This window comes from Gopherus flavomarginatus, chromosome 2 (assembly GCF_025201925.1).
Source record: "Gopherus flavomarginatus isolate rGopFla2 chromosome 2, rGopFla2.mat.asm, whole genome shotgun sequence".
Lineage (NCBI taxonomy): Eukaryota > Metazoa > Chordata > Testudines > Testudinidae > Gopherus > Gopherus flavomarginatus.
The window spans coordinates 118376028-118400657 of record NC_066618.1 but is presented as its reverse complement, the minus strand read 5'-3'; the positions used below and the strand labels follow the sequence as shown (position 1 = coordinate 118400657).

Genomic DNA, 24630 nt, shown 5'->3' with positions numbered 1-24630 from the left:
TTGCACCACCCTGGACTCCACTCTTGCCAAAGCCTGTCTACCACTGTCACAGTTCCAGACTATGGCGGCCATCGTCTGCAGGCTGCAAGCGGCGTCGTTGACTTTGGTACGCACTTGCCTCGCTCTCTTGTGCCACATGGCAGCCTGCACGTTCGTAATGAACTACGCAAGACTCCGCCTACGGCCCCTCCAGTCCTGGCTCAACTCACAATACCGTCTGGCCAGGGATCCTATGGATATGGTCGTCACCATTCCCCCGACCATCCTAGACTCCTTCAAGTGGTGGCTGCATCCCTCCATGGTGTGTGTGGGGCTCCCGTTCCATCCGCCCCAGCCCTCGGCATCCCTGACAACGGACGCATCATCCCTGGGTTGGGGGGCTCACCTCGGGCACCTACGCACCCAAGGCCTCTGGTCATCTCACGAGCTGGCCCTCCACATCAACGTCCGGTAGCTGAGTTCGGTCCGTCTCGCTTGGCAGACGTTCCGACAGCACATACAGGGCCGTTGTGTGTCAGTATTCACCGACAACACAACGGCCATGCATTATATAAACAAGCAGAGCAGCACGAGGTCTTCACCCCTGTGTCAAGACACCTTACGACTCTGGGACTTCTGCATAGCCCATTCTATACACCTCATCGCGTCCTTTCTCCCGGGGGTTCGGAACACGCTGGCGGATCGCCTCAGCAGATCCTTCCTTTCGCACGAATGGTCCCTTCGCCCGGACGTTGCTCTTTCGCTCTTCCGGAGGTGGGGGTTTCCCCGGATGGACCTCTTTGCATCTCGCGGAAACAGGAAATGCCAGACATACTGCTCCTTTCAAGGCCTCTCACCAGGTTCAGTGGCGGATGCCTTTCTTGTACCATGGACGACGCACCTGCTCTACGCCTTTCCACTATTTCCGCTCGTCCACAAGGTCCTACTGAAAGTACGCAGGGACAAAGCCCGCTTGATCATGATAGCTCCAGCGTGGCCTCAGCAGCACTGGTACACCATGTTGCTAGACCTTTCCATAGCCAACACTGTACCCCTGCCTCTTCACCTGGACCTGATCACCCAGGACCACGGCAAGCTCCGTTACCCGGACCTTCCATCGCTCCACCTCACGGCATGGCTCCTGCATGGCTGACCCAATCTGAGTTGCGTTGCTCTACTCCAGTGCAACAGGTGCTCCTGGGTAGCAGGAAGCCTTCCACTAGAGCGACATATTTGGCCAAGTGGAAGCGTTTCGCGTGCTGGTGCACGGAGTGGAATTTCCTTCCCACCGAGGTCTCCATTTCCAACATCTTGGATTATCTCTGGTCCCTCAAACAACAGGGCCTGGCGGTATCATCTCTGAGGGTCCATTTGGCGGCCATCTCTACCTTCCACCCAGGGGAGGATGGCCGCTCGGTGTTCTCTCACCCGATGGTGTCTAGATTCCTTAAGGGCCTGGAGCACCTCTACCCCCAAGTACGCTGCCCTGCCCCTACTTGGAACCTTAACCTGGTTCTTGCCAGACTCATGTCCCCTCCATTCGAACCGTTAGCAACTTGATCCCTTCTCTACCTCTCCTGGAAAACCGCTTTCCTAGTGGCCATCACGTCCGCGAGACGGGTCTCGGAACTTCAGGCCCTCACAGTAGATCCCCCATATACTGTGTTCCACAGGGACAAGGTGCAGTTGCGACCGCATCTGGCCTTTCTCCCCAAAGTGGTATCGGCCTTCCATGTTAACCAGGAGATCTTCCTACCTGTCTTCTTCCCAAAACCACATTCGTCTCGCAGGGAGCAGCAGCTACACTCCCTAGATGTCCGCAGAGCGCTCGCTTTCTATATCGAGCGAACTAAGCCATTCCGCAGAGCCCCCCAACTCTTTGTCACGGTGGCTGAGCGTATCAAGGGGCTACCCGTCTCCTCGCAGCGGATTTCCTCCTGGGTAACGTCGTGTATCCGTGCCTGTTACGACTTGGCTCACGTCCCCTCGGGTCACGTGACTGCGCGCTCCACCAGGGCTCAGGCCTCGTCGGCTGCTTTCCTCGCTCACGTGCCCATTCATGAAATCTGTCGTGCAGTGACCTGGTCCTCGGTCCACATCGTTGCCTCCCACTACGCCCTGGTTCAGCAATCTAGAGATGACGCAGCCTTCGGCTCTGCCGTGTTACACTCTGCGACATCTCACTCCGACCCCACCGCCTAGGTAAGGCTTGGGAATCACTTAACTGGAATGGATGTGAGCAATCACTCGAAGAAGAAAAGATGGTTACTCACCTTTGTAACTGTTGTTCTTCGAGATGTGTTTCTCATATCCATTCCAAACCCGCCCTCCTTCCCCACTGTCGGAGTAGCCGGCAAGAAGGAACTGAGGAGCGGTCGGGTCGGCAGGGGTATATATCCAGCGCCATGGTGACGCCACTCCAGGGGGCAACCTGCCAACTCACTGGAGTTGCTAGGGTAAAAATCTTCCGATGAGCGTGCACTCACGGCGCGCACACCTAACTGGAATGGATATGAGCAACACATCTCGAAGAACAACAGTTACAAAGGTGAGTAACCGTCTTTTATATGCCCTGCTCTAACACTGACCTGCTGTTTGTCTTTGGATAAGTCACTTCCTGTGTATGTGCCTCAATTTCTGTTCATGGTAAAGTGGGAATAATATCCTCTGTGCAAGGCACTTTGAGATCTACAGATGAAAAGTGAAATACGGGCCTGATCCAAAACCCACTGAAGTCCGTGGAAGTCTCCCTAAGGATATGTCTATATTGCAATCACAGGGAGCGATTGCAGCTCAAGTAGACACACATACCTAGCTTTAATCTAACTAGCAGCATGCCTTTCAGCGAGGGCTGCACAAGCCTGGCTGGAACCCTGGGTTCACCCAACAGGGCTCACTCGTGTTGGAGCGTGCGCTGCCTCAGTTTCACTGCTCCAGTACACAAGATAGCTAAACTGAAGCTGGCTGGGGTATGTCTACGCAAGCTGTGACTATACCCCATGACTGCTGTATAGACATACCCTGAGCCTAAACGCTGAATATTAATAATTATTTATTATTTTGTATCTAACATAATACCTTACTTTCATTATTTTATTGATTTGTATTCACTAAATAGTGGAATCCGTGTAGTAGACCCCAATGTAAAGAAAAATGCTGTCATATTTAGAGTTTTCCAATAATTTTTTCACATATCTCACCATCGGCTTAGCCTTTCCTCATTAGATATTTATTAACGTCATTTATGTTTTGAGAAAAATGGACTGTGGGGATTGGACCATTTTCACAAATCGTCCGTGTGATGCACTGGAACCCATGGAGCAAGCATAACTGTTTTGCTTTCCTATGTATATTAGAGGTGGCTGATGAAGAGAACAGTAGTATGGATTTATGGAAGAATCCAACCATAAAGGAGGCGTCAACTATGCTAACACCATTAGTCACTTTATATCATTATTAATTTTAAAATATTTTATTATAAATTTTCATTTCTAGAATCACAAAGGTTTGTTTTAACTGATGACGGTAGCCTGGAAATTTATAATATTCATGGAAGTGACTCCGGAAGTTACATCTGCAATGTCATCTATGTACATAACAATAAATATGTGACAACAGAAATCCGTTTCATGGTCTATGGTAAGTAAAGCTTTGTGGCTTTTGTTTCTAAAATACTTTTACTCAAATGCTGGTTTTTTTCAACATTCATTTCAGGTTTGTTATTAAACAACATGAATATTCAAATGATCTGGAAGCATAATGCCATAGAAGTACCTAAATATTTATTTAAATTGTATGCAAGTACCCTTTATGGAGAATGCTTAGAGAAAAAAACATAAAATTATGTACAGAGATAGTTATTTCTCTGCTTACATGGTATACATGTGGCTAATTATTTCTAGTACACCTTAAAAAGGAAATGCTTACAAAAAGGAATTGTGAAGTGACATTACAACACTAGCAAAGCAAACGTGTCACAATTAAATCCACCACTGGAAACTCCCTCTTGGTTGCATGAACCTCATAATTAGGGTGACCAGATGTTCTGATTTTATAGGGACAGTCCCAATATTTTGGGCTTTGTGTGATATGGGTACCTATTACCAGGGGCGGCTCCAGGCCCCAGCATGCCAAGCGGGTGCTTGGGGCGGCATGCCGTGGGGGGGGCGCTCTGCCAGTCGCTGGGAGGGCAGCAGGCAGGGTACCTTCGGCGGCATGCCTGCGGAGGGTCCGCTGGTTCCGCGGCTTCGGTGGACTTCCCGCAGGCGTGCCTGCGTAGGGTCCGCTGGTCCCACAGTTCCACCAAAGCCGCGGGACCAGGGGATCCTCTGCAGGCACACCTGCAGGAGGTCCATCGGAGCCGCGGGACCAGCGAGCAGCAGAGTGCCCCCTGCGGCATGATGCCGTGCTTGGGGCGGCGAAATGTCTAGAGCCACCCCTGCGTATTACCCCCCCACCCTCTGTCCCGATTTTTCACACTTGCTGTCTGGGCTCCCTACTCATAATGCATATTTTTTTTCTGACTTGTGAAGCTCCAGAGCCATTCAAATCTTGTGCACTTTGGAGCTGAAGAGGTACATGATACATGCTGGAGAATAAAAGGTTTATACCAGAGTGAGATTGAACTTTAGTGCTATTGAGGTATAGCATAACTGCCATGGCCCCTGATATCCCCAGAGCCAGGTGCCTCTGAAGGACACAGTTAGTGACTCAGAGACTTGATTAAATGTATGGGAGGAGTGATTGTTCACAGGGCAGAAGCTGGGAGATGTTAGACTGGTGTCATGGAGAGCAAGAGAATTCAAGGGAAACTTCCGAGAGAGTTGAAGATGGAGTCTCAATTATTTTATCTGTATTCAAAATGTGCTTGATTTGAAATATCTGAACTCATTATGATTCAGCTGAACTGGTTAGATAAGTATGGTGATACCCTTAGAGTCTAATAAGTGCACTAGATTTCTCCTTACTTACAGGAGGTTTCTAGAATTTTTTAAGAAGTGTGTGAGTTTCTCTTCCTCCTTCTGTCTTTTCTTAGCTATTATTGTAGGAAAGCAAGGCTAAAGAAGTGTTTTTTGTGTTTTGTTCCAAGGGCAAGGAGGTCTATGATCATTCTCACTTATTCTAGAAGGGCATTCCACAAGCTCAGATCAGCTTCTGTAAAAGCTCACTTCTTCCCTCTCTCCTCCAAGTTTGACCCTTTGTGTTGACTGTTTTATTGTTATTATGGAACATATCAGTCAAGGGAGGTAATGAGCTATTGGGACTTCTGGGTTGAAATCTGAAGTTTCATGTCCAAGATGACAAAACTGCAAGGGAGGTACATAATATTGATTGGTATTTTAAATGATATATTAGCATATTAAATTATTGCATCCTAAATTATGCTGATGTTGAGTGTTTCCTAGTGTGTATCTACAGAATGAAAAAGTTGGAATATAAAATCTCTGCTTCCAAATTCACAGCACCTCAAGCAGTAACTAAAGTAATGCTGCACTGCCATCTGGTGGACATGTAAGGGAACAGAACCATGCAGGGACATATATGGGAACCGAACTATCTTGATCCATGACTCACTTGTACATTTGGATTCCAGATTTATTTGAAAACATGCAGAATAATTTGCTCACAAACCTGCCAGGATAAACCTTTTTCCAAGCAGTCCCTGTGTATGTTTGCATTTTAATTGCAGGAAAACTTGCACTACCTTCAAATGGAAATTTAATACAACAGCTCCGAGGGAACACAAACACCTGAGCTGAACACCTTGTGCGAGATGCTGAGTGTCTCAAGTCCCATTGCAGTTAGTGAGAGCTGAAGGTGCTAAGCACCTCTTAAGAGGCACTCATTACTTCACAGGATCAAGACCAGAGGTGAAAGTAGGCCAGTATGGAGTACCGGTAAAAAATGGTGCAGCAGCATACCAACAAATAAGTGGAGCATTCAGTACTGTCTTACTTTCACTTCTTTTGGCTGCATAAAAAAACAGTTTAAACTCAAAGCTAATAAAAGCTTGAAAAGGGAAAACTCACTGTCACATTGGTTTCTCTCCTCCTATCTATTCTGCCCCTTCCTTTGTCTCACCTCCCAACTCCAACAACTGTGAGTGTAATTAATGAGGGTGTCATAAATGGCCCCTAATCCTGTGGAGTAAACAGCTAAATTTAAACTGTTTTTATGCAGGCAGCAAAAAGTAAACTGTTCTTATGCAGGCATCCTTGGAAAGCTTCTCCCTCAACCAGTCCCCCTGCTCCCTGCTGCAAGCTAGCCGGGAGCTGCTGCAGCCCCTGCTGAGTGCAAGGGGTTGGGGAAGGCAGAGCCTAACTGTGTTGGCAGCCTGGCTGGAGGAGGAGGGAGGACAAGGAGAAAAATGTGACAGTGAGTTTTCACTTTTTCAGGCTTATTCCAATATTAAAGTTTTATTACAGACAGTACTGGTAGTAGTAGTAGCTTTATTTTCTATATCGAAGTCATGCAATGGGAGGTATGAAGTATGTAGGAGAGGTGAGTTGCTTGTGTTTGGACTGTACCAGTAAGAAGTGTAACTTACTTTTGCCTTGGCCTCACCCCTTCTGCCTGAGGCCCTGCCCCTTCCGGGGCATGTGTGTGTGGGGGAGTGGGCCCTGCACCCATAAGAGCTGTATTTTACTTTCACCCCGATGAAGACTGTTAAAAATACCTAGAATGTAAACTACAATATTCCTTTCAAGATAACTGTGGCATAGTAGCTGTGGTTTAGACCCTGTAGAAATTATTTATAATGTATTTGGATGGAGGGGGTATACATAGTCCTTGAGATTAACATCATGTTATCACAAATAAGATCCAAGATTTTAAAAATGGATGCTAAATGGAAGCTCTTAAATCCTGATTTAGGTAGGCAGGTTGATTGGTTAGGGCACTGATATAGGAGTCAGGAGATATGAGTTATATTCCTGGCTCTTCCACTGATCTCCTGTGTGATTTTGGGGCAAATCAGTTAATCTTTCCATACTTCAATGTCTCCACTAGTAAAATGGGAATAACCTCCTTTTGTAAAATACTTTTAAAGTCTGTGGATGAAAAGTGTCAGACAATAGGTCATTGTTATTATTAAATAAATGTCTTGATTTTCAGAAGTGCTGAGTACTTAGCAATTCCCATTTAGGTTTACTTAACTTAAAGTGCTTAACACTTTCACTTTGGTAATAGATAACACAGAAGAAGCTGCCACTATCAACTTTAAACATTATTACTGAGATAGTCAGCTTCAGTATTTTGCAAGGTATCAGCAAACTGAGAGCTGGATTCTGCATAAAACTGTTGAACAGGGACATTATGCCCAAAGGACAAAGTGAAATGCTCTTGGCTGACAAACATGGACTACCAACAGATTTTCTAAGGGAATACGTTTACAATATAACAAAGAAAAATATGTAAAGAATGAATGCCGTATAGTCTGGATACCAGTTCTTGTTTAATTTATTACAAGCAGAGTAAAGGAGAGGATAAGTCAAACTATAGAGGTGCATCTAGTTTAGTGCATAAGTATTCTCAGACTATATTAAGCTTCCCAAAGTCACTAAAGTGTGTTGATGTGTCTTTGGAGAAACGAGGATAATAAAAACCAAAATCTTGAAGATAAAGAATTACTGATATAACTATTGAGATGAAAAGGAACACTAGTTAAAGAACAGCTGCAAATGTGTGAGCTAGCCAAAGCTGTTTCTGTTAGGGTCTGGTTTAGACAGATTCACTATTTACACATTACTTCTTAAAAAAATTCTAGCATTTAATTTTATGCAGTAGTTAGTTACATACTCCAGTTGCTACACGCATGCTGTTGTTGCCTTGCTCCATCTCACCTGGGAGAGTCTGTGTCTGCAGACAGCAATAGTGTAGGAAGTGAAACAAGCCTATTGCTCATCAACTGGAGTGGATACTGAGCATTAACACTGAGAGCAAGTGCTCAAAAGTTAGGACATTTCAAACGTTTAAGCTGCTCAGGCAATGTTAACAAAGCTGTGTTACTCATATGGTTATTTTCTATTCCTGTCAAGTATCAGAGGGGTAGCCGTGTTAGTCTGGATCTGTAAAAGCAGCAGAGAGTCCTGTGGCACCTTATAGACTAACAGATCATTGGAGCATGAGCTTTTGTGGGTGAATACATGCATCCGATGAAGTGGGTATTCACTCATGAAAGCTCATGCTCCAATACATCTGTTAGTCTATAAGGTGCCACAGGACTCTTTGCTGCTTTCTATTCCTGATTCACTTGCTGAATATACAACTTTAAATTATTACTTTCTTCTCATTGTAGACCATAAAATAGATACAATTTGTTTGTCCTTACATTACCAGAGCAACATTAGTTTCTAAGATTTCCAGACTTTTTAGTGTTTGGTTTTTGCAGCAGTAACATTTCATTGCATTAATTCTAGATGATTTTCCCCACTGAATACCTTTTTGACTATTATCAAACAAATTATCAGGAATTATACATAACAAGAAAATATATACCAAAGCTTAGATACTATAGTGTCAAGCACTATATATTTACTAGTAGCTGAAAGCCCATGCTGTCCCATAGGTGTGGCAGCTGGGCCAAGCAATCCACCCTCTGTGCAGTTTTTCATACAACCAATGAAATTGTTGCATGCAAATTAGCTTTAGAGAAAGGATGGTGATTGGCTGATTGGTTGATGCATCCGACGAAGTGGGTATTCACCCACGAAAGCTCATAGACTCTCATAGACTCTAGGACTGAAAGGACCTCGAGATGTCATCGAGTTCAGTCCCCTGCCCTCATGGCAGGACCAAATACTATCTAGACCATCCCTGATAGACATTTATCTAACCTACTCTTAAAGATCTCCAGAGATGGAGATTCCACAACCTTCCTAGGCAATTTATTCCAGTGTTTAACCACCCTGACAGTTCGGAACTTTTTCCTAATGTCCAACCTAAATCTCCCTTGCTGCAGTTTAAGCCCATTGCTTCTTGTTCCATCCTTAGAGGCTAAGACGAACAAGTTTTCTCCCTCCTCCTTGTGACACCCTTTTAGATACCTGAAAACTGCTATCATGTCCCCTCTCAGTCTTCTCTTTTCCAAACTAAACAAACCCAATTCTTTCAGCCTTCCTTTGTAGGTCATGTTCTCAAGACCTTTAATCATTCTTGTTGCTCTTCTCTGGACCCTCTCCAATCTCTCCACATCTTTCTTGAAATGCGGTGCCCAGAACTGGACACAAAACTCCAGTTGAGGCCTAACCAGCGCAGAGCAGAGTGGAAGAATGACTTCTCGTGTCTTGCTCACAACACACCTCTTAATGCATTCCAGAATCACATTTGCTTTTTTTGCAACAGCATCATACTGTTGACTCATATTTAGCTTGTGGTCCACTATGACCTCTAGATCCCTTTCTGCCATACTCCTTCCTAGACAGTCTCTTCCCATTCTATATGTGTGAAACTGATTGTTCCTTCCTATATGGAGAACTTTGCATTTGTCTTTATTAAACTTAATCCAGTTTACCTCAGACCATTTCTCCAATTTGTCCAGATCATTTTGAATTATGACCCTGTCATCCAAAGCAGTTGCAATCCCTCCCAGTTTGTATCATCTGCAAACTTAATAAGCATACTTTCTATGCCAATATCTAAGTCATTGATGAAGATATTGAACAGAGCCGGTCCCAAAACAGACCCCTGCAGAACCCCACTTGTTATACCTTTCCAGCAGGATTGGGAACCATTAATAACTACTCTCTGAGTACTGTTATCCAGCCAGTTATGCACCCACCTTATAGCAGCCCCATCTAAATTATATGTGCCTAGTTTATCAATAAGAATATCAGGCAAGACCGTATCAAATGCCTTACTAAAGTCTAGGTATACCACATCCACAGCTTCTCCCTTATCCACAAGACTTATTATCCTATCAAAGAAAGCTATCAGATTGGTTTGACATGATTTGTTCTTTACAAATCCATGCTGGCTATTCCCTATCACCTTACCACCTTCCAAGTGTTTGTAGATGATTTCTTTAATTACTTGCTCTATTATCTTCTCTGGCACAGAAGTTAAACTAACTGGTCTGTAGTTTCCTGGGTTGTTTTATTTCCCTTTTTATAGACAGGCACTATATTTGCCCTTTCCCAGTCTTCTGGAATCTCTCCCATCTCCCATGATTTTCCAAAGACAATAGCTAGAGGCTCAGATACCTCCTCTATTAGCTCCTTGAGTATTCTAGGATGCATTTCATCAGGCCCTGATGACTTACAGACATCTAACTTTTCTAAGTGATTTTTAACTTGTTCTTTTTTTAATTTTATCTTCTAAACCTACTCCCTTCCCATAAGCATTCACTATGTTAGACATTCCTTCAGACTTCTCAGTGAAGACCGAAACAAAGAAGTCATTAAGCATCTCTGCCATTTCCAAGTTTCCTATTACTGTTTCTCCCTCCTCACTGAGCAGTGGGCCTACCCTGTCCTTGGTCTTCCTCTTGCTTCTAATGTATTGATAAAAAGTCTTTTTGTTTCCCTTTATCCTCAAAGCTAATTTGAGCTCATTTTGTGCCTTTGCCTTTCTAATCTTGCCCCTGCATTCCTGTGTTGTTTGCCTATATTCATCTTTTGTAATCTGACCTAGTTTCCATTTTTTATATGACTCCTTTTTATTTTTTAGATCATGCAAGATCTCGTGATTAAGCCAAGGCAGTCTTTTGCCACATTTTCTATCTTTCCTACCCAGCAGAATAGCTTGCTTTTGGGCCCTTAATAGTGTCCTTTTGAAAAACTGCCAACTCAGCTCAGTTATTTTTCCCCTCAGTCTTGATTCCCATGGGACCTTACCTATCAGCTCTCTGAGCTTACCAAAATCCGCCTTCCTGAAATCCATTGTCTCTATTTTGCTGTACTCCCTTCTACTCTTCCTTAGAATTGCAAACTCTATGATTTCATGATCATTTTCACCCAAGCTGCCTTCTACTTTCAAATTTTCAATGAGTTCCTCCCTCTTCGTTAAAATCAAGTCTAGAACAGCTTCCCCCCAGTAGCTTTTTCAACCTTCTAAAATAAAAAGTTGTCTGCAATGCAGTCCAGGAACTTACTGGATAGTCTGTGCCCCGCGGTGTTATTTTCCCAACATATATCTGGATAGTTGAAATCCCCCATCTAAAGATCCCTGTAGTGCCCAAAAATACTGTGGAGTTTGCTCATCAGGTGGGTTACTACCAGAACAATTGTAACGTGAAAGTGGGGATAGGGACATGCTGAACCTATGACATATGAGGGTGACAGTTTAGAAGTGCTGCTCAACCCAGACTACTGAGTCAAGGGGCATATAAGGGTGGCAAACTGGAAGTGCTGTTTGACCTAGCCTGCTCAGGCTTACTCTATTCTGGTTCAGTACCTGTGGCATATAAGGGTGGCATCTTGGAGGTGCTGCTTGGCCCAGCCTATTGAGTCCAGGGGCATATAAAGGTAGCAGCTTGGAAATCCTACTTGACCCAGCCCACTGAGTCCAGGGACATATAAGGGGTCAGCTTGACAGTACTGACGGACTGTGCACGTGCATGCATCTGATTCTGGGGCTGGAGGATTCCAACCCTGTGGATCCTAGGTCCCACAGAAGAGCTTCACTGGGAAGGAACTTGCAGAAGGGAGAAGTAGAGCTCCATATGAAAACACAGGTGACACAAGCAGTTCATAGACTCATAGACTTTAAGGTTAGAAGGGACCAATGCGATCATCTAGTCTGACCTCCTGCACAAAGCAGGCCACAGAACCCTACCCCTCCACTTCTATAACAAACCCTTAACCTATGTCCGAGTTATTGAAGTCTTCAAATTGTGGTTTGAAGACCTCAAGCTGCAGAGAATCCTCCAGCAAGTGACCCATGCCCCATGCTGCAGAGGAAGATGAAAAACCTCCAGGGCCTCTGCCAATCTGCCCCGGAGGAAAATTCCTTCCCGACCCCAAATATGGCGATCAGCTAAACCCTGAGCATGTGGGCAAGACTCACCAGCCAGCACTCAGGAAAGAATTCTCTGCAGTAACTCAGATCCCATCCCATCCAACATCCCATCACAGAACACTGGACATACTTATCTGCTGATATCAAAGATCAGTTGCCAAAATTAAGCTATCCCATCATACCATCCCTTCCATAAACTTATCAAGCTTAGTCTTAAAGCCAGATATGTCTTTTGCCCCCACTACTCCCCTTGGAAGGCTGTTCCAGAATTTCACTCCTCTAATGGTTAGAAACCTTCATCTAATTTCAAGTCTAAACTTCCTAGTATCCAGTTTATACCCATTTGTGCTTGCGTCTACATTGGTACGAAGGTTAAATAATTCCTCTCCCTCCCTAATATTAATCCCTCTGATATATTTATAAAGAGCAAGCATATCCCCCCTCAGCCTTCTTTTGGCTAGACTAAACAAACCAAGCTCTTTGAGTCTCCTTTCATATGACAGGTTTTCCATTCCTCGGATCATCCTAGTAGCCCGTCTCTGAACCTGTTCCAGTTTGAATTCATCCTTCTTAAACATGGGAGACCAGAACTGCACACAGTATTCCAGATGAGGTCTCACCAGTGCCTTATATAACGATACTAACACCTCCTTATCTTTGCTGGAAATACCTCGCCTGATGCATCCTAAAACCGCATTAGCTTTTTTAACGGCCATATCACATTGGCGGCTCATAGTTATCCTGTGATCAACCAATACTCCAAGGTCCTTCTCCTCCTCTGTTGCTTCCAACTGATGCGTCCCCAATGTATATCTAAAATTCTTATTATTAATCCCTAAGTGCATGACCTTGCACTTTTCACTATTAAATTTCATCCTATTACTATTACTCCAGTTTACAAGGTCATCCAGATCTTCCTGTTTGATATCCCGGTCCTTCTCTGTTAGCAATACCCCCCAGCTTTGTGTCATCTGCAAACTTTATTAGCACATTCCCACTTTTGGTGCCAAGGTCAGTAATAAAAAGGTTAAATAAGATTGGTCCCAAAACCGATCCTTGAGGAACTCCACTAGTAACCTCCTTCCAGCCTGACAGTTCACCCTTCAGTACGACCCGTTGTAGTCTCCCCTTTAACCAGTTCCTTATCCACCTTTCAGTTTTCATATTGATCCCCATCTTTTCCATGGATTGTACATTTACATGGATTGTATTACAGACACACACACACAAACAGAAGAGTAACCCTAATAAATGAGCGTACCACAAAGGAACGGGCAAATCTGGTAACAGCATGAAATACAATCTAACAGTTTTAGTGACTGACTTCCTGAAATAAGTTTCCCACAAAGTAGTATTTTATCATTCAGCACAGGAAGTTCACCACTTTAAAAAAAATTCTGTGTCTTGGACTATTTCACTGCCTTTTTACCTTATATTCTTCAATTTCTTCCTCATCAGCCTCTCCCTCATCTGAATATTTCCGTTTTGCATTTGGTGCTAAAGTATCATAAGAAGCCTGCTGAGCCATGCTCCAATATGTCTGTTAGTCTACAAGGTGCCACAGGACTCTTTGCTGCTTTTACAGATCCAGACTAACAAAGCTACCCCTCTGATACGTGATTGGTTGAATTCCTCTGCTATCACAATAGTCTAGGACTCTTGACAAGGCAGAGATACAGGCTTTGCTGTCACACAGATGTAACTCAAAGTCAGAATGGCTGAGAATTTAACAGTTGGATCCTAATGGAGCACAAATTCCCATGATAATTGAACTTGATGATATTTTGAATAAAAAGTGCTCTCAGCCATGTTTGTAGCTGTTTCTATCATTTGACAGTGACTCAACAGACATTCTGGGCATCAGAGTGGCACGCACAATGACAATCTTGTATCTTAATACATATATATATATAACTAATTAGAAGGAGATATATAGATGAGATACAATAGAAAGTTTATATAATTGAGAGAGAATTTTCATTTTTATAGTATATCATAAGCCAGGGAAAAGTATACATCTGTCATCTGAATTCAGAACAGAAACCTGTGAAACCTATGCAGTTGCTTCATTTGAAAAACAACTATTAGAAAATATGGAGAACTTAATCCGTGATCTTCAATGTGAGATCCGGCAGTGGAATACACAATGCCATGCAGCTACAGATATGATGGCGATGCTAACACACAAACTTACATTTCAGTTTGTGGGTAAGTTATATATTTTTCTATTAATTAAATATTTTGTTACTTACAAATGACATACATGAGAAATGTTGCATGATTTACATATAGCAAAGAAAGAAAAATGATACATGATATTTGTGACAAAACATGTTTTTGCATCTGTGTTTCCATGTCAAAAACTATAGCTCATATACTATGAGAAGTATCTCATTTGCCCTCAATTTTCACAACTCAACAGTTAGTTCTCTTGATTCTGATTCTGCTCCCATTGAAATCAATGTCAAGATTCCCCACTGATTTCAAAGTACACCATCAGGTCATAAATACTTTAACTTCAGTCTCTAGAGTCTAGTTTGGGGTTTAGCCCAGATGCTGTGGTAATAGATTCTCCAGAAATACCTTAGATTAATTTAGATAGAGAATTAGATAATTCATTCCAGTGTATAAGGATCAACTTTTACACCATGAACTAAGATCACAGGAGCTATCTATCTTGATTTTTGGAAATGTTATGTACAAAAAGTAAAAAATTGCTGAGCATAAAAAGAAGTAAACCTAACCCACAGAAGCTGGATATCCAAAATAAGCTAGATTCAGAAAACATTTTTTTATATTGGAAATATTAGTTCCAGTGTAATATATATCAACATTAAAAACTTCTACTTGAATTACTCACCTACAAAAATTTGTATTTACTCTACAAGGGAGGGAAAAAAACTCCCCCCCGCCATTATTTCAAGCATCATGTAAACAAAGAATCAATCAACATATGGATGGCTTGTTGTTTTTCAATTTGTTCATTATTTTTTGTGTGAGATCTCTCATGCATATTCAAATAACAATTTGAAATTAAATAGAGATTTTGACTGATTCTTCATTAAATAGGCTAAAGCAATTGGGACACAGGTCAAGAAAGCTCGTATCTGCAATTTCCAATTGATGATATGATTATCTGTCTGCACCTAGAGGCTATACAGTGGTGATGACCATATTATAAATACATAGAATGGATAGATTAAATAAGAAATGTTGGATGAACTCAACTGTATTAGGTTACTGTTCCACTCATCTGGGGAAAAGATCAACATGATGAAATAGAGATAAGGGATTTAGATCTGCTGTCACAGTCTGTAAAGTTAAATGAGGGATTTCAAAATTATAGATTTACATTGCTCCAAAAGTTTCCATACTACAGCAGACCATACTGCGGTCAGTCTGGTATCCTGCCATTGGGAATGTTGATTCAGAATAAAGTGAAAACATTTGTACTTGCAGTGAGTCACTTATGCAATGCTTCATCATGTAGGTGTGTGGGGGAGTGGGAGGGCGGGGCAGGGATTCTTTTTTCAGTCCTGCAGGCAGTTAATTTTAGACCAAAATCATAATGGTTTCTCCTACCAATCTATTTTTTTTCATCCTAAATCAATTTTAAAATGGAAACTGCCAGCTTAGAGTAACTCCTTGTGTTATAAAAATTAATTATGGCATCTATTCTTGGATTCCATGCTTGATGACCATTACCAAGCAACTAGAGTGCATATAAAAATGACAAAAAACAGACTTTTTTTTTCAGACATTTTAATTACACCTCACCCCACTCTCACTTTCTACCAGCCCTGTAAGCTCTTGGAATTTTCAAATAGACAAAAATTTTTAGATCCCTCACATATTAACATAAAATATTCAAATTAAAATATTAAATATCCTTCTTTCTCTGTTAATTTCCAGTTTTTCCTTTTGCATTGGCATTTGCAGAATCCTGTAAAAGTTCAAAATGTGAAAACTCCACGAATTACATCAAAAAGGTACAACTATTTTATTAAGAAAAAAATGCAATATTTTGAAATGTGATTCTTGATCACATTTTTCTCACACTGTGGTTATATTAAAAGTCATGATAGATAGAAAAGGACTCTTACTGCATTAATATTGCATTTAATAGGGAATCTGAGGTACTTCCTTGAGAGTTTGAAACAATTGCACTTTATAGTTTGGTGCTTTTTTAATAGACTGATTCATTCTAACATCACATCCAAAAATAACCCCCCTAAACATTTTGCTAGGTGCTGCATTGCTGGAGAAATACACAGCCCACGTGCAGGGAAATTCGTCTCACTTTTTTGTTGACAAACCAAAATACTTGGTGGCAACCAAAGTCACAGTTGGCATTAATTGGCACCTCTGTTAAAATCAACAGGAAAGCCAAGAATCAGTTAGGCCTGGAGATTGAACTGCCTTCTCACCCGAGAACTGGTGCCTCAGAAACAAGCTTGAATCACTGCTGATACCCATTTTTTGGATAATCAGAGGCCTTCAGTCTCCAGGGCTGTCATTTTGGCACCTTTCCCAAGTGTTCTATTAATATATATATTTTAAAATATACCTTTACAGTATAAACTGATTGATTCACTACTGCCCTAGCTGAATAATCCTGCTCTTTATCATCTCCTGTCCCATTATATTTCTGAGCATCATAATTTGTTCTTCTCTGGAGCTTTGGCATCGCCATTATACTTTTCTCATCTTTCTACATGCCAGTAAAGGTGAAACCAGTCATCAATTTCTTGTATTGAATGGCTTGTCCACCTCTCCTGGGCAATACAGTAGACATGGTGTCTCTGAAATAGGACTTCAACAACTGGACCACTGAGTATGCGACAAGTGCAGGATGATGTCCATATACACCTGGTACTGTGTGTTGAATTCTTGGATGGCCATGCACTGGTCTAGGAGAAATTCACTGTCAGGTACAGCTGTAGCTCCTTCAGAATGTGGTATGCTGATTAACCAAAGTTAGAGTCAGCCTGATCTTGTGCACTGTAATCAACATTCTGTGTGTACCCATTAATTTTTTCCTTCTAGGAACTGACACATAATTACATTCATGAAGTGTATAGTTAGAGGATATGATCTGCTAGTCATCTTTTTTTCTCTCTCAGCCGACTGGACAGATTTTCAAAACTGTATGTGTGATGTGATGTGCAGTCTGCTGCTGCTACTAGTAATGACCCCTTCCTCCTTGCCCACGTTTCCCCTTAAGCTGACCAAGTGGGTCAGGAGTCCGACAGCTGGTCGACATAACTGTTCCGACTTCACATACACAGTGCAAATGAGAGAATACTAGGAAATTGAGTTCCAGAGTGCAGGAAGAATAGGATTGATGCCATGAAGAAAAGACAGACAGTAGCCTGCCAATAGCTCAAAGATTTTTTCTTCTGCTTAGTCCAAAAGCCTTTGTTTTTTTGGGTGGGGGGAGGCGGGGAGAACAGTTATTTCAGAAATGACTTATTTCCTCATGTTTCTCAGAAGCCTTGTCCTCTGGGCTGTCTGATGTTACTCCTGTGATAGTTTTAAAGACTCTCTTATACTTTTTTAAAGACTGTGCAAACCTTGTGTTTGTGCCATGTGATAGTGTTGGATTCAATTATGGCTTTGCTGTGAGCCCAGAATAAGAGGCAATTTGGTGTTGTGCCAAAGTATCTTCCCTCCTGGTTCCTCTTCTGCTCCAAGGGAGGACAAAACTGTGTTGTGCTGTAACTGGCACAGCATACGTTCCCCATTGAGTGACTGGAGATATGCTGGCTGGTGCACTGGGGCTGCAGGTGTACGGAGCCATGGCTCTGCCCAGTCCTGGTCCCATTCTGCCCCCTCCAACCCACCTACGCAAAGGAGGCAGGGCTCAGGACTTCTGCAGAGCCTGTTTCCTCTCCCACTCCAATACCCATGATGCTAGTATCCAGTGCAGGTGGAAGGAGGCATTTTGCTCTCTCATATGTTCCCGTGCTGCAACGCTAGAAGTCTCACGATTTGAATCTGAATAACTTATTTCTTCTTCTTTTTTTTATTATTATTATTATTATTATTTCTAGGCCTACACTAAGATTAAACAATTCTTTGAAGTCCAAAATACTGAATCAGATCACATTCGCCAGATACATTATATTTCTGGCTCTCTTACTGGTAAGAAAGTGGATCACTGCAAACCAGGATTTGGTAAAAATGCAAACAACAGTACGCTGTGTCCAGGATGCTGTGGTGAGTGTCCGAGGCTTGTTTGGAAATTGATATCTAATTACTTGTCTTAAGAAAAATATGGGGTTTCATTCCCATCCTACAAATGGAAGACATCCTAATAATTAGGAGTATGTTTACATGTACCAGGGTTCAAGGCTGTGGTATAAACAGAGATCTTCAGTCTCTGGGCCTTGTCCACCCTTGGATAAAAGGTTTTTTTTTTTTTTTTTTTTTGCAACCGCATTACCTATAATGTTTTAAGACTGTAGTGTAGGCAGGGAAAGTTTTGGTGTGGCCCATGTTAGTTGGTCTTGGTAAGCCCTATAGAAAGCCTAGCTTATAACAGAATCAGCTAATGTGTTAAAACACAGATTGCCATCTCTACGCTGGGGTTTTAAAATGTGTTAACTAATAAGTTTTGAAAATACACTTTTTATCCTCAGGTGGACAAGCCCTGGGACTAGAAATCTGGCATTGTCCACGTGCACCAAACTCATTTTTAAAAAAATGAAAAAGGAGAGGCTTTGACTTTGATTCTAAGGCAGGCTGACTGGGACACAGAGCAGACTCCATATTCTCAGAACTAGAAAGAAACCTTTAATGGGGCATATTTTGAAAAGCCTGTAAGTTATTGGTTCTTAAACTGGGGGTCACAACCCGGTTGTGTGGGGGGTCACAAGCCCTGACCCCAGCGTGCAGCTGCAAGTAGCGAGCCCTGACCCCTGCACTGGGCTGTGAATCCCGACTGAGATGCATGACTGCGAGCCCTGACCCCTGTGTCGAGCTGTGGGGCTATGAGCCCTGACCCCGACAGGGATGCGCAGCTGCGAGCCCTGACCCCGATCCCTGCACCAGGCTGCAAGTTCTGACCCTGACAGGGACGCATGAATGCAAGCCCCGACCCCTGCACCGGGCTGTGAGCTCTGACCCCGACAGGGATGCGTGGCTGCAAGCTCTGAACCTGGTGCGTGGCTGTGAGCCCCGACCCCTGTGCCAGGCTGCAAGCCCCGACCGCTGTGCTGGGCTGCAAGCCCTGACCCCGGTGTGCAGTTGCGAGCTCCGACCCTGGGCTGTGAGCCCCAACCCGAGCCCTGCGCCGGGCTGTGAGCCCCAGCGTGCGGTTGTGAGCCTCGACCCTGGTGCATGGCTGCAAGTCCCGACCTGAGCCCTGCACTAGGCTGTGATCCCCGACCCCGGCATGTGGCTGTGAGCCCCGACAAGGGCACATGGCTGCAAACCCTGACCCCAGTGCCAAGCTGTGAGCTCTGACCCCTGTATTGAGGTTGTCAGGAGGAGCCCAGCCATGCAGGTTAATCAGCCCAGAGCTCCGCCAGACACAAGGTTGTTAACCCGCACCCCTGCCACACACAGAGTTGTCAGCCCCGAGCCCCGCCACCCACTGTGAGCCCGGCCAGGCACTTGGTTGTGAGACACCATCATCACCATTTGCTGACCTCAGAGCCCCCAAGTTCCTCCAGCTCAGCTCCACCCCCAACTCTACTCCACCTCCAAAGAAAGGGCGCCATTTTTCCTCTGGCTGGCCCTGGTACTGAGACAACATTAGAGGGCTTGATTCGCAGCTGAACAAATATTTTATTCATTAACAGTCAGACACACAAGTGCAAACTTTCTCCTGAAAATAATGGCCTCTTGTACTGCTAAAACCGCTAAAAACCAAAAGTATCTCCAGTCTTACATTAAATTTGGTTTTACCAGTATCCTCACCTCTGGTATTGAAAAACCACAATGTGTCATTTGCTGTGAAGTTTTGTCTGCTGAATCAATCTGGCATTGTCCATGCAAACTGCAGCGACATCTTGAAACTAAACATCCTGAGCATAAAAATCGAACCATGGATTTTTTCAAATGCAGAGAAGACACAACAAAGAAGGCCAGGCTTGATGCTGATGGAAGTTTCCAACAGCAAACGTCCTCAGCTGTGGAGGCCTCTTATGTTGTGTCGCTATGAATTGCCCGTACCAAAATGCCACATACTGTAGGTGAGGAGCTTATTCTGCCAGCCTGCAAAGACATTGTTGCACTTATGGTTGGCAATGATACTGCCAAAAAACTGAATATGCTTTCCATGTTTAAAGATACTATGAAATGCAGAATATGTGAGATGTCTGAAGATATCAAAAAACAAGTTGTGCATGAAATTAAACATTTTGCTTTCAGTATGTTCAGCCTGCAACTGGATGAAACTACTAATGTTACTCACTACGCACAGCTGATAGCATTTGTATGGCATGTTAAATGCTGGGGATGTTAAGGATGTGTTCTTATTCTGTGAACAACTTGAAACAACCACAACCGCACAGGACATTTTCAATAAGGTGAATGCCTTTTTTTGAAAGCAATGGCATTGAATGGTAAAATCTTTGTGGTATCTGTACCAATGGTGCTCCATCAATGATGGGTGCATGGTCCGACTTTCAGCTGAAGGTAAAGTGTTTCTCACCTAATGTGATTGTCACTCATTGTGGAATCCATCGTCAAGTCCTAGCTGCAAAGATATTGCCAATATGTGTTAATGCTGTGATGGATGTTGTTATACGAGCAGCGAACTACATTAAAGCTCATGCTCTGAATAGTCATCTCTTTCCAGAGTTCTGCAATGAAATGGGTGGTGAATATGAAGTTCTGCTTTTCCACACTCAAGTCTGATGGCTTTCTAGGGGATGTGCATTAAAGCGCATTTTTATACTTCATGAAGAGATGGCAGTTTTTCCTGCGAAAAGAGAAACAAGAGCTGAACAAAATGTTCAGTGACAAGAAATGGCTTCTCTACTTGGCATACCTAGTTGATATCTTTGGTAGCCTTAATGATCTCAATCTGTCACTTCAGGGAAAATGTTCAACAGTAATAGACCTGATTAATAAAATCAAAGCCTTCCAGATGAAGTTGGATCTGTGGTGCAGGAAGCTGGACACAGACAGATATGGCATGTTTCTGACACTTTCCTCGTTCAGCGAGGAGGAGGAAGTTAATTAATAGCACTCTCAAATCAACAATCAGTGAACATTTGAGAGCCCTTCATGAAGAGTTCTCACATTACTTCCCAGCACTACCGGAAGCACTTCATTCCCTGGTGAAGAACCCTTTCAGTGCGACAGCTGAGCAGTTACCTGCTGACAATCTTCACACACAGGAATAGTTTGTCAACATGATCAATGATGATGAAGTAAAAGAAGAATTCACACAGCGGCCTCCAAACCAGTTCTGGTGCTCAGTTGCAAGTAAATACCCACTGGTGTCTGAAATAGCCCTGAGAGTCCTTCTGCCATTTCCTACTACCTACGAATGCGAGAGTGGATTCTCGAGCCTTCTCACAATAAAGACGAAATCTCGAAACCGGCTTGATGTGAAGGACGACATCAGATGTGCCCTTTCTAAAACACCACCAAGAATAAAACTTCATCATCCATCACACTGATTTTTGGCTGCTTCAGGTCATTAACTGCTGTCAAGTATTAAAATAAAATTCTACTTAAAAATAACTTCCCCACTTATATTTAATTTGATAAAAATGTGTTTTAAGTCTTAATTTAAAAGCAGTGAGAAAAGGTAAATTCATTTTAAGCAACAGGGTTTAAAATTAGTATTTAACATAGTGTTAAATATAAAAAATGTGTTTTTAATTTCTAAAGGGGGGTCGCATCAGAAGCTTGGTGTTCAAAAGAGGTCACCAATGCAGAAAATTTGAGAACCACAGCTTTAAGTGTATGTCTTCACTTTCAAGTTAACACAATTATTGGCACTCATGCGTGAGCACTCAGCTTGCCCTAGCTTGGGTGTGGGGCAGCCACACTGCAAAGCTAGATTCTAGTGCATCCACTTGACTGGTGCTGTACTCATTTTATGAGGTGCTAGGATTTCTGGGGGGCATATTCCATGGTTCTTAGCACTGCAGTAAGGTGGGCAGTTTTGGTTCTTTCCCAGAAAATTGTAGGAGAACTTGTCTGTCCTTCTGGGCACACAGGGAATTGTGCAAAGGCACTGAAGGACTATCAGCATGCACTGCTGTTTATCTTGGGTCTACACTGCAAAGTGGGCAGATTTCCAGCCCAAGTGTAAGCAGCACTCAGACTGGGCCAGCTGGCCCAGTCTAAGTGAGTGAGGAGGTTTGTTCTGTGTGGATGGGAGCCAGATAAGGGGTAACACCCAGGTTAAAAGCCCAAGTTAACACTGCAGAGAAGACAAGCCCTAAATGGTCTTGAGACAGAAAGGAGGGGACTGTGTAAAGTGGAACACAATTTTCCATTTTGGGAAGCAGAGAAGGCTAACAAGACATTAATGTGGACCTCAGTGTGGAGTGTTAACAGCCTCATCTGGACAGGAAAACTACAGAACTTCTGTGGTTGGAAGATGCATATGTAGGTAGTGTAACATTTCCAACTACATTAAAAATATTGGAACAGTTAAGGGGGAGTGGAGACATGAATCCAATGGAACCCTCTCCGGAAAAAGAAGAGACGGAACTAATAAAAAACATTAAGTCTGTAACACCACACTTTTCTGGAATTCTTGAGGTAGCACACTCCATGCTGCAACTTCCATAGAGGAGCTGAACAGACAAACTGACAGGATAAAATACATGTTCTTCCACACAGAGAGCCTAAGCTTCCACGTCTTTTTGAAAAATATTCAGTACTAGTAAAGTGTTCTTATAAATTCTTTGTAATGTGGGTCAGCCACATTGCAAGTGGCCAAACGGGTTGCAGTTCTTGATTAATTTAGTCCTTTTTTGTTTGTGTATCCACTGAACAAATCAAGATTTTTACAATACGTTATTTACAATTGTTCAATAGTTTAGGTAACCAAATTTCAACCTATGGATTGCTCACAAATTGTTCATGGCATTCTATTATTAGATATCTAAACTTTGCTATTCCAGTGTTGCAACTGGGTCCCTAAATCATATGGTATTTTTTATATTTCCTGAGTGGATAATCTAATCCGTAACAATTTCATTCCATCACAAAATAGCTTTAGTTTTTTACTTAAGTAAGTCTCAGGTACAGGTCTGAAATATGTTTTCCATGAACGCTTGTATGAACAAAAAACTTTGCTCATGAAAATCAGACAGGAAAGGATGTGAACATGGGCAAATAGATGTGTGATTCAGATTTTGCAAAAGTGTTCACAAATACTTTCCCCCAGCATCTACCCAGCACTCTCGTCAAGTATTTTACATCATTCTCACTAATTTCCTGAGCACTGGAGGGACCTGAGAGAATTTGGGCCTTTGGGGCTTGTCACTGGGTTTCAGCAGCTAGGAGGGGGGTGCCTTAGGTTAAATTTGTTAAAACATACATTTGGCAGTGATCATTCTTTAAAGGTGACATATAAAGGTGGTGAGTATGTTTGAGTTTTTCCTATTTTTATAGTGTATAAAGAAGGCTAGAATTGAGTTTTGCTTAAAAAAAAAACAAAAACAAAAACAACCAGAGGAAACAGTCTTGCCTACCCTGTTTTCTCAAGAACACACTATTAATAACCAGTGAGCTAGTATTATGATGACATTGTAATCTGATTAATTGGGAGGGGAACTGATTTAAAAGTCAGTGGGGTTTGTTTTTTGAAAATCCTATTAAACCTAACTCAAATACCTAAAAAAGGTTGAAAGAAAGGCTGCTAAAATTTCTTAGCCCCATGTCTTCAACTACTGACTGAAAGCCATTCCCCATCTCCTCTCTTTCCCTTCTCACTTTTCCAATTATTAAACAACAAAAAATCTGTTTAGGTCTTGTTTAGACATCAAACCAAGGGAGAAAAGGAACAAACCTGTTTTTTTTCCCGTCTTTGCAGGTCTCCTTTAAGGTGGAAACCTTCCACACTTAGCTTCAATCTCAGTGCTCTCTCTTTTTTTCCTTCTATCTAAACTAAATTTGCGCTCTAGATGACTTTTTATTTTCAAATCACTGATAACCAACTTCGCCTTAAAACCCCATGTTCATCAAGCCTTTGGTCAGCAAAGCACAAACATTATTTCCTCTTATACAGGCCAATAATTAAAATCATTCAAACAAAACAATCTAATGTATGTTTATTAAAATCCATTTTTACTCTGTTGTACATTTTTTTAACTAGTAACCTGCCCACCTGGTCGATTCAGTGCAAGATATGATACCACATGTATTCTCTGTGCATCGGGGTCCTATAATAAAAAGTACGGGCAGACTGCATGCAAAAACTGTCCAAAAACACAAAGTAGTGATAGAAGAGGAGCCAAAACTGAAAGGGAGTGTCACGGTAAGTTATTGTCAGTAAAGAAGTACACTGAATTGACAATGATAGAAGTGGTGTGGAATTGCTAGTTTTTAATTATTCTTATCGCAAATGTATGTGTTTTCTATCACAAGATAGCAAACTTCTTAGAAATCTCCCCTACCAGACTTATTCAATGGCCTCATCTAGTATCATGCTCTACAAATCCATACAGAAGACCCAAGTTCATTTCCCAGTCCTTGGACCCAAATCCTCTCTTGCTCTGT

General features: G+C 42.5%; 1 protein-coding gene across 1 annotated transcript in view; it reads left to right on the top strand.

The window, feature by feature from the left end:
* Positions 1-24630, top strand: part of LOC127043946 (zona pellucida-binding protein 1-like) — a 54842-nt gene that overhangs the window by 23907 nt on the left and 6305 nt on the right. The window contains exons 5-9 of the mRNA XM_050938243.1: positions 3475-3618; positions 13924-14142; positions 15847-15923; positions 17988-18153; positions 24227-24388. Coding sequence (XP_050794200.1) covers positions 3475-3618; positions 13924-14142; positions 15847-15923; positions 17988-18153; positions 24227-24388 — 768 coding nt within the window. The remainder of the gene's footprint in view (positions 1-3474; positions 3619-13923; positions 14143-15846; positions 15924-17987; positions 18154-24226; positions 24389-24630) is intronic.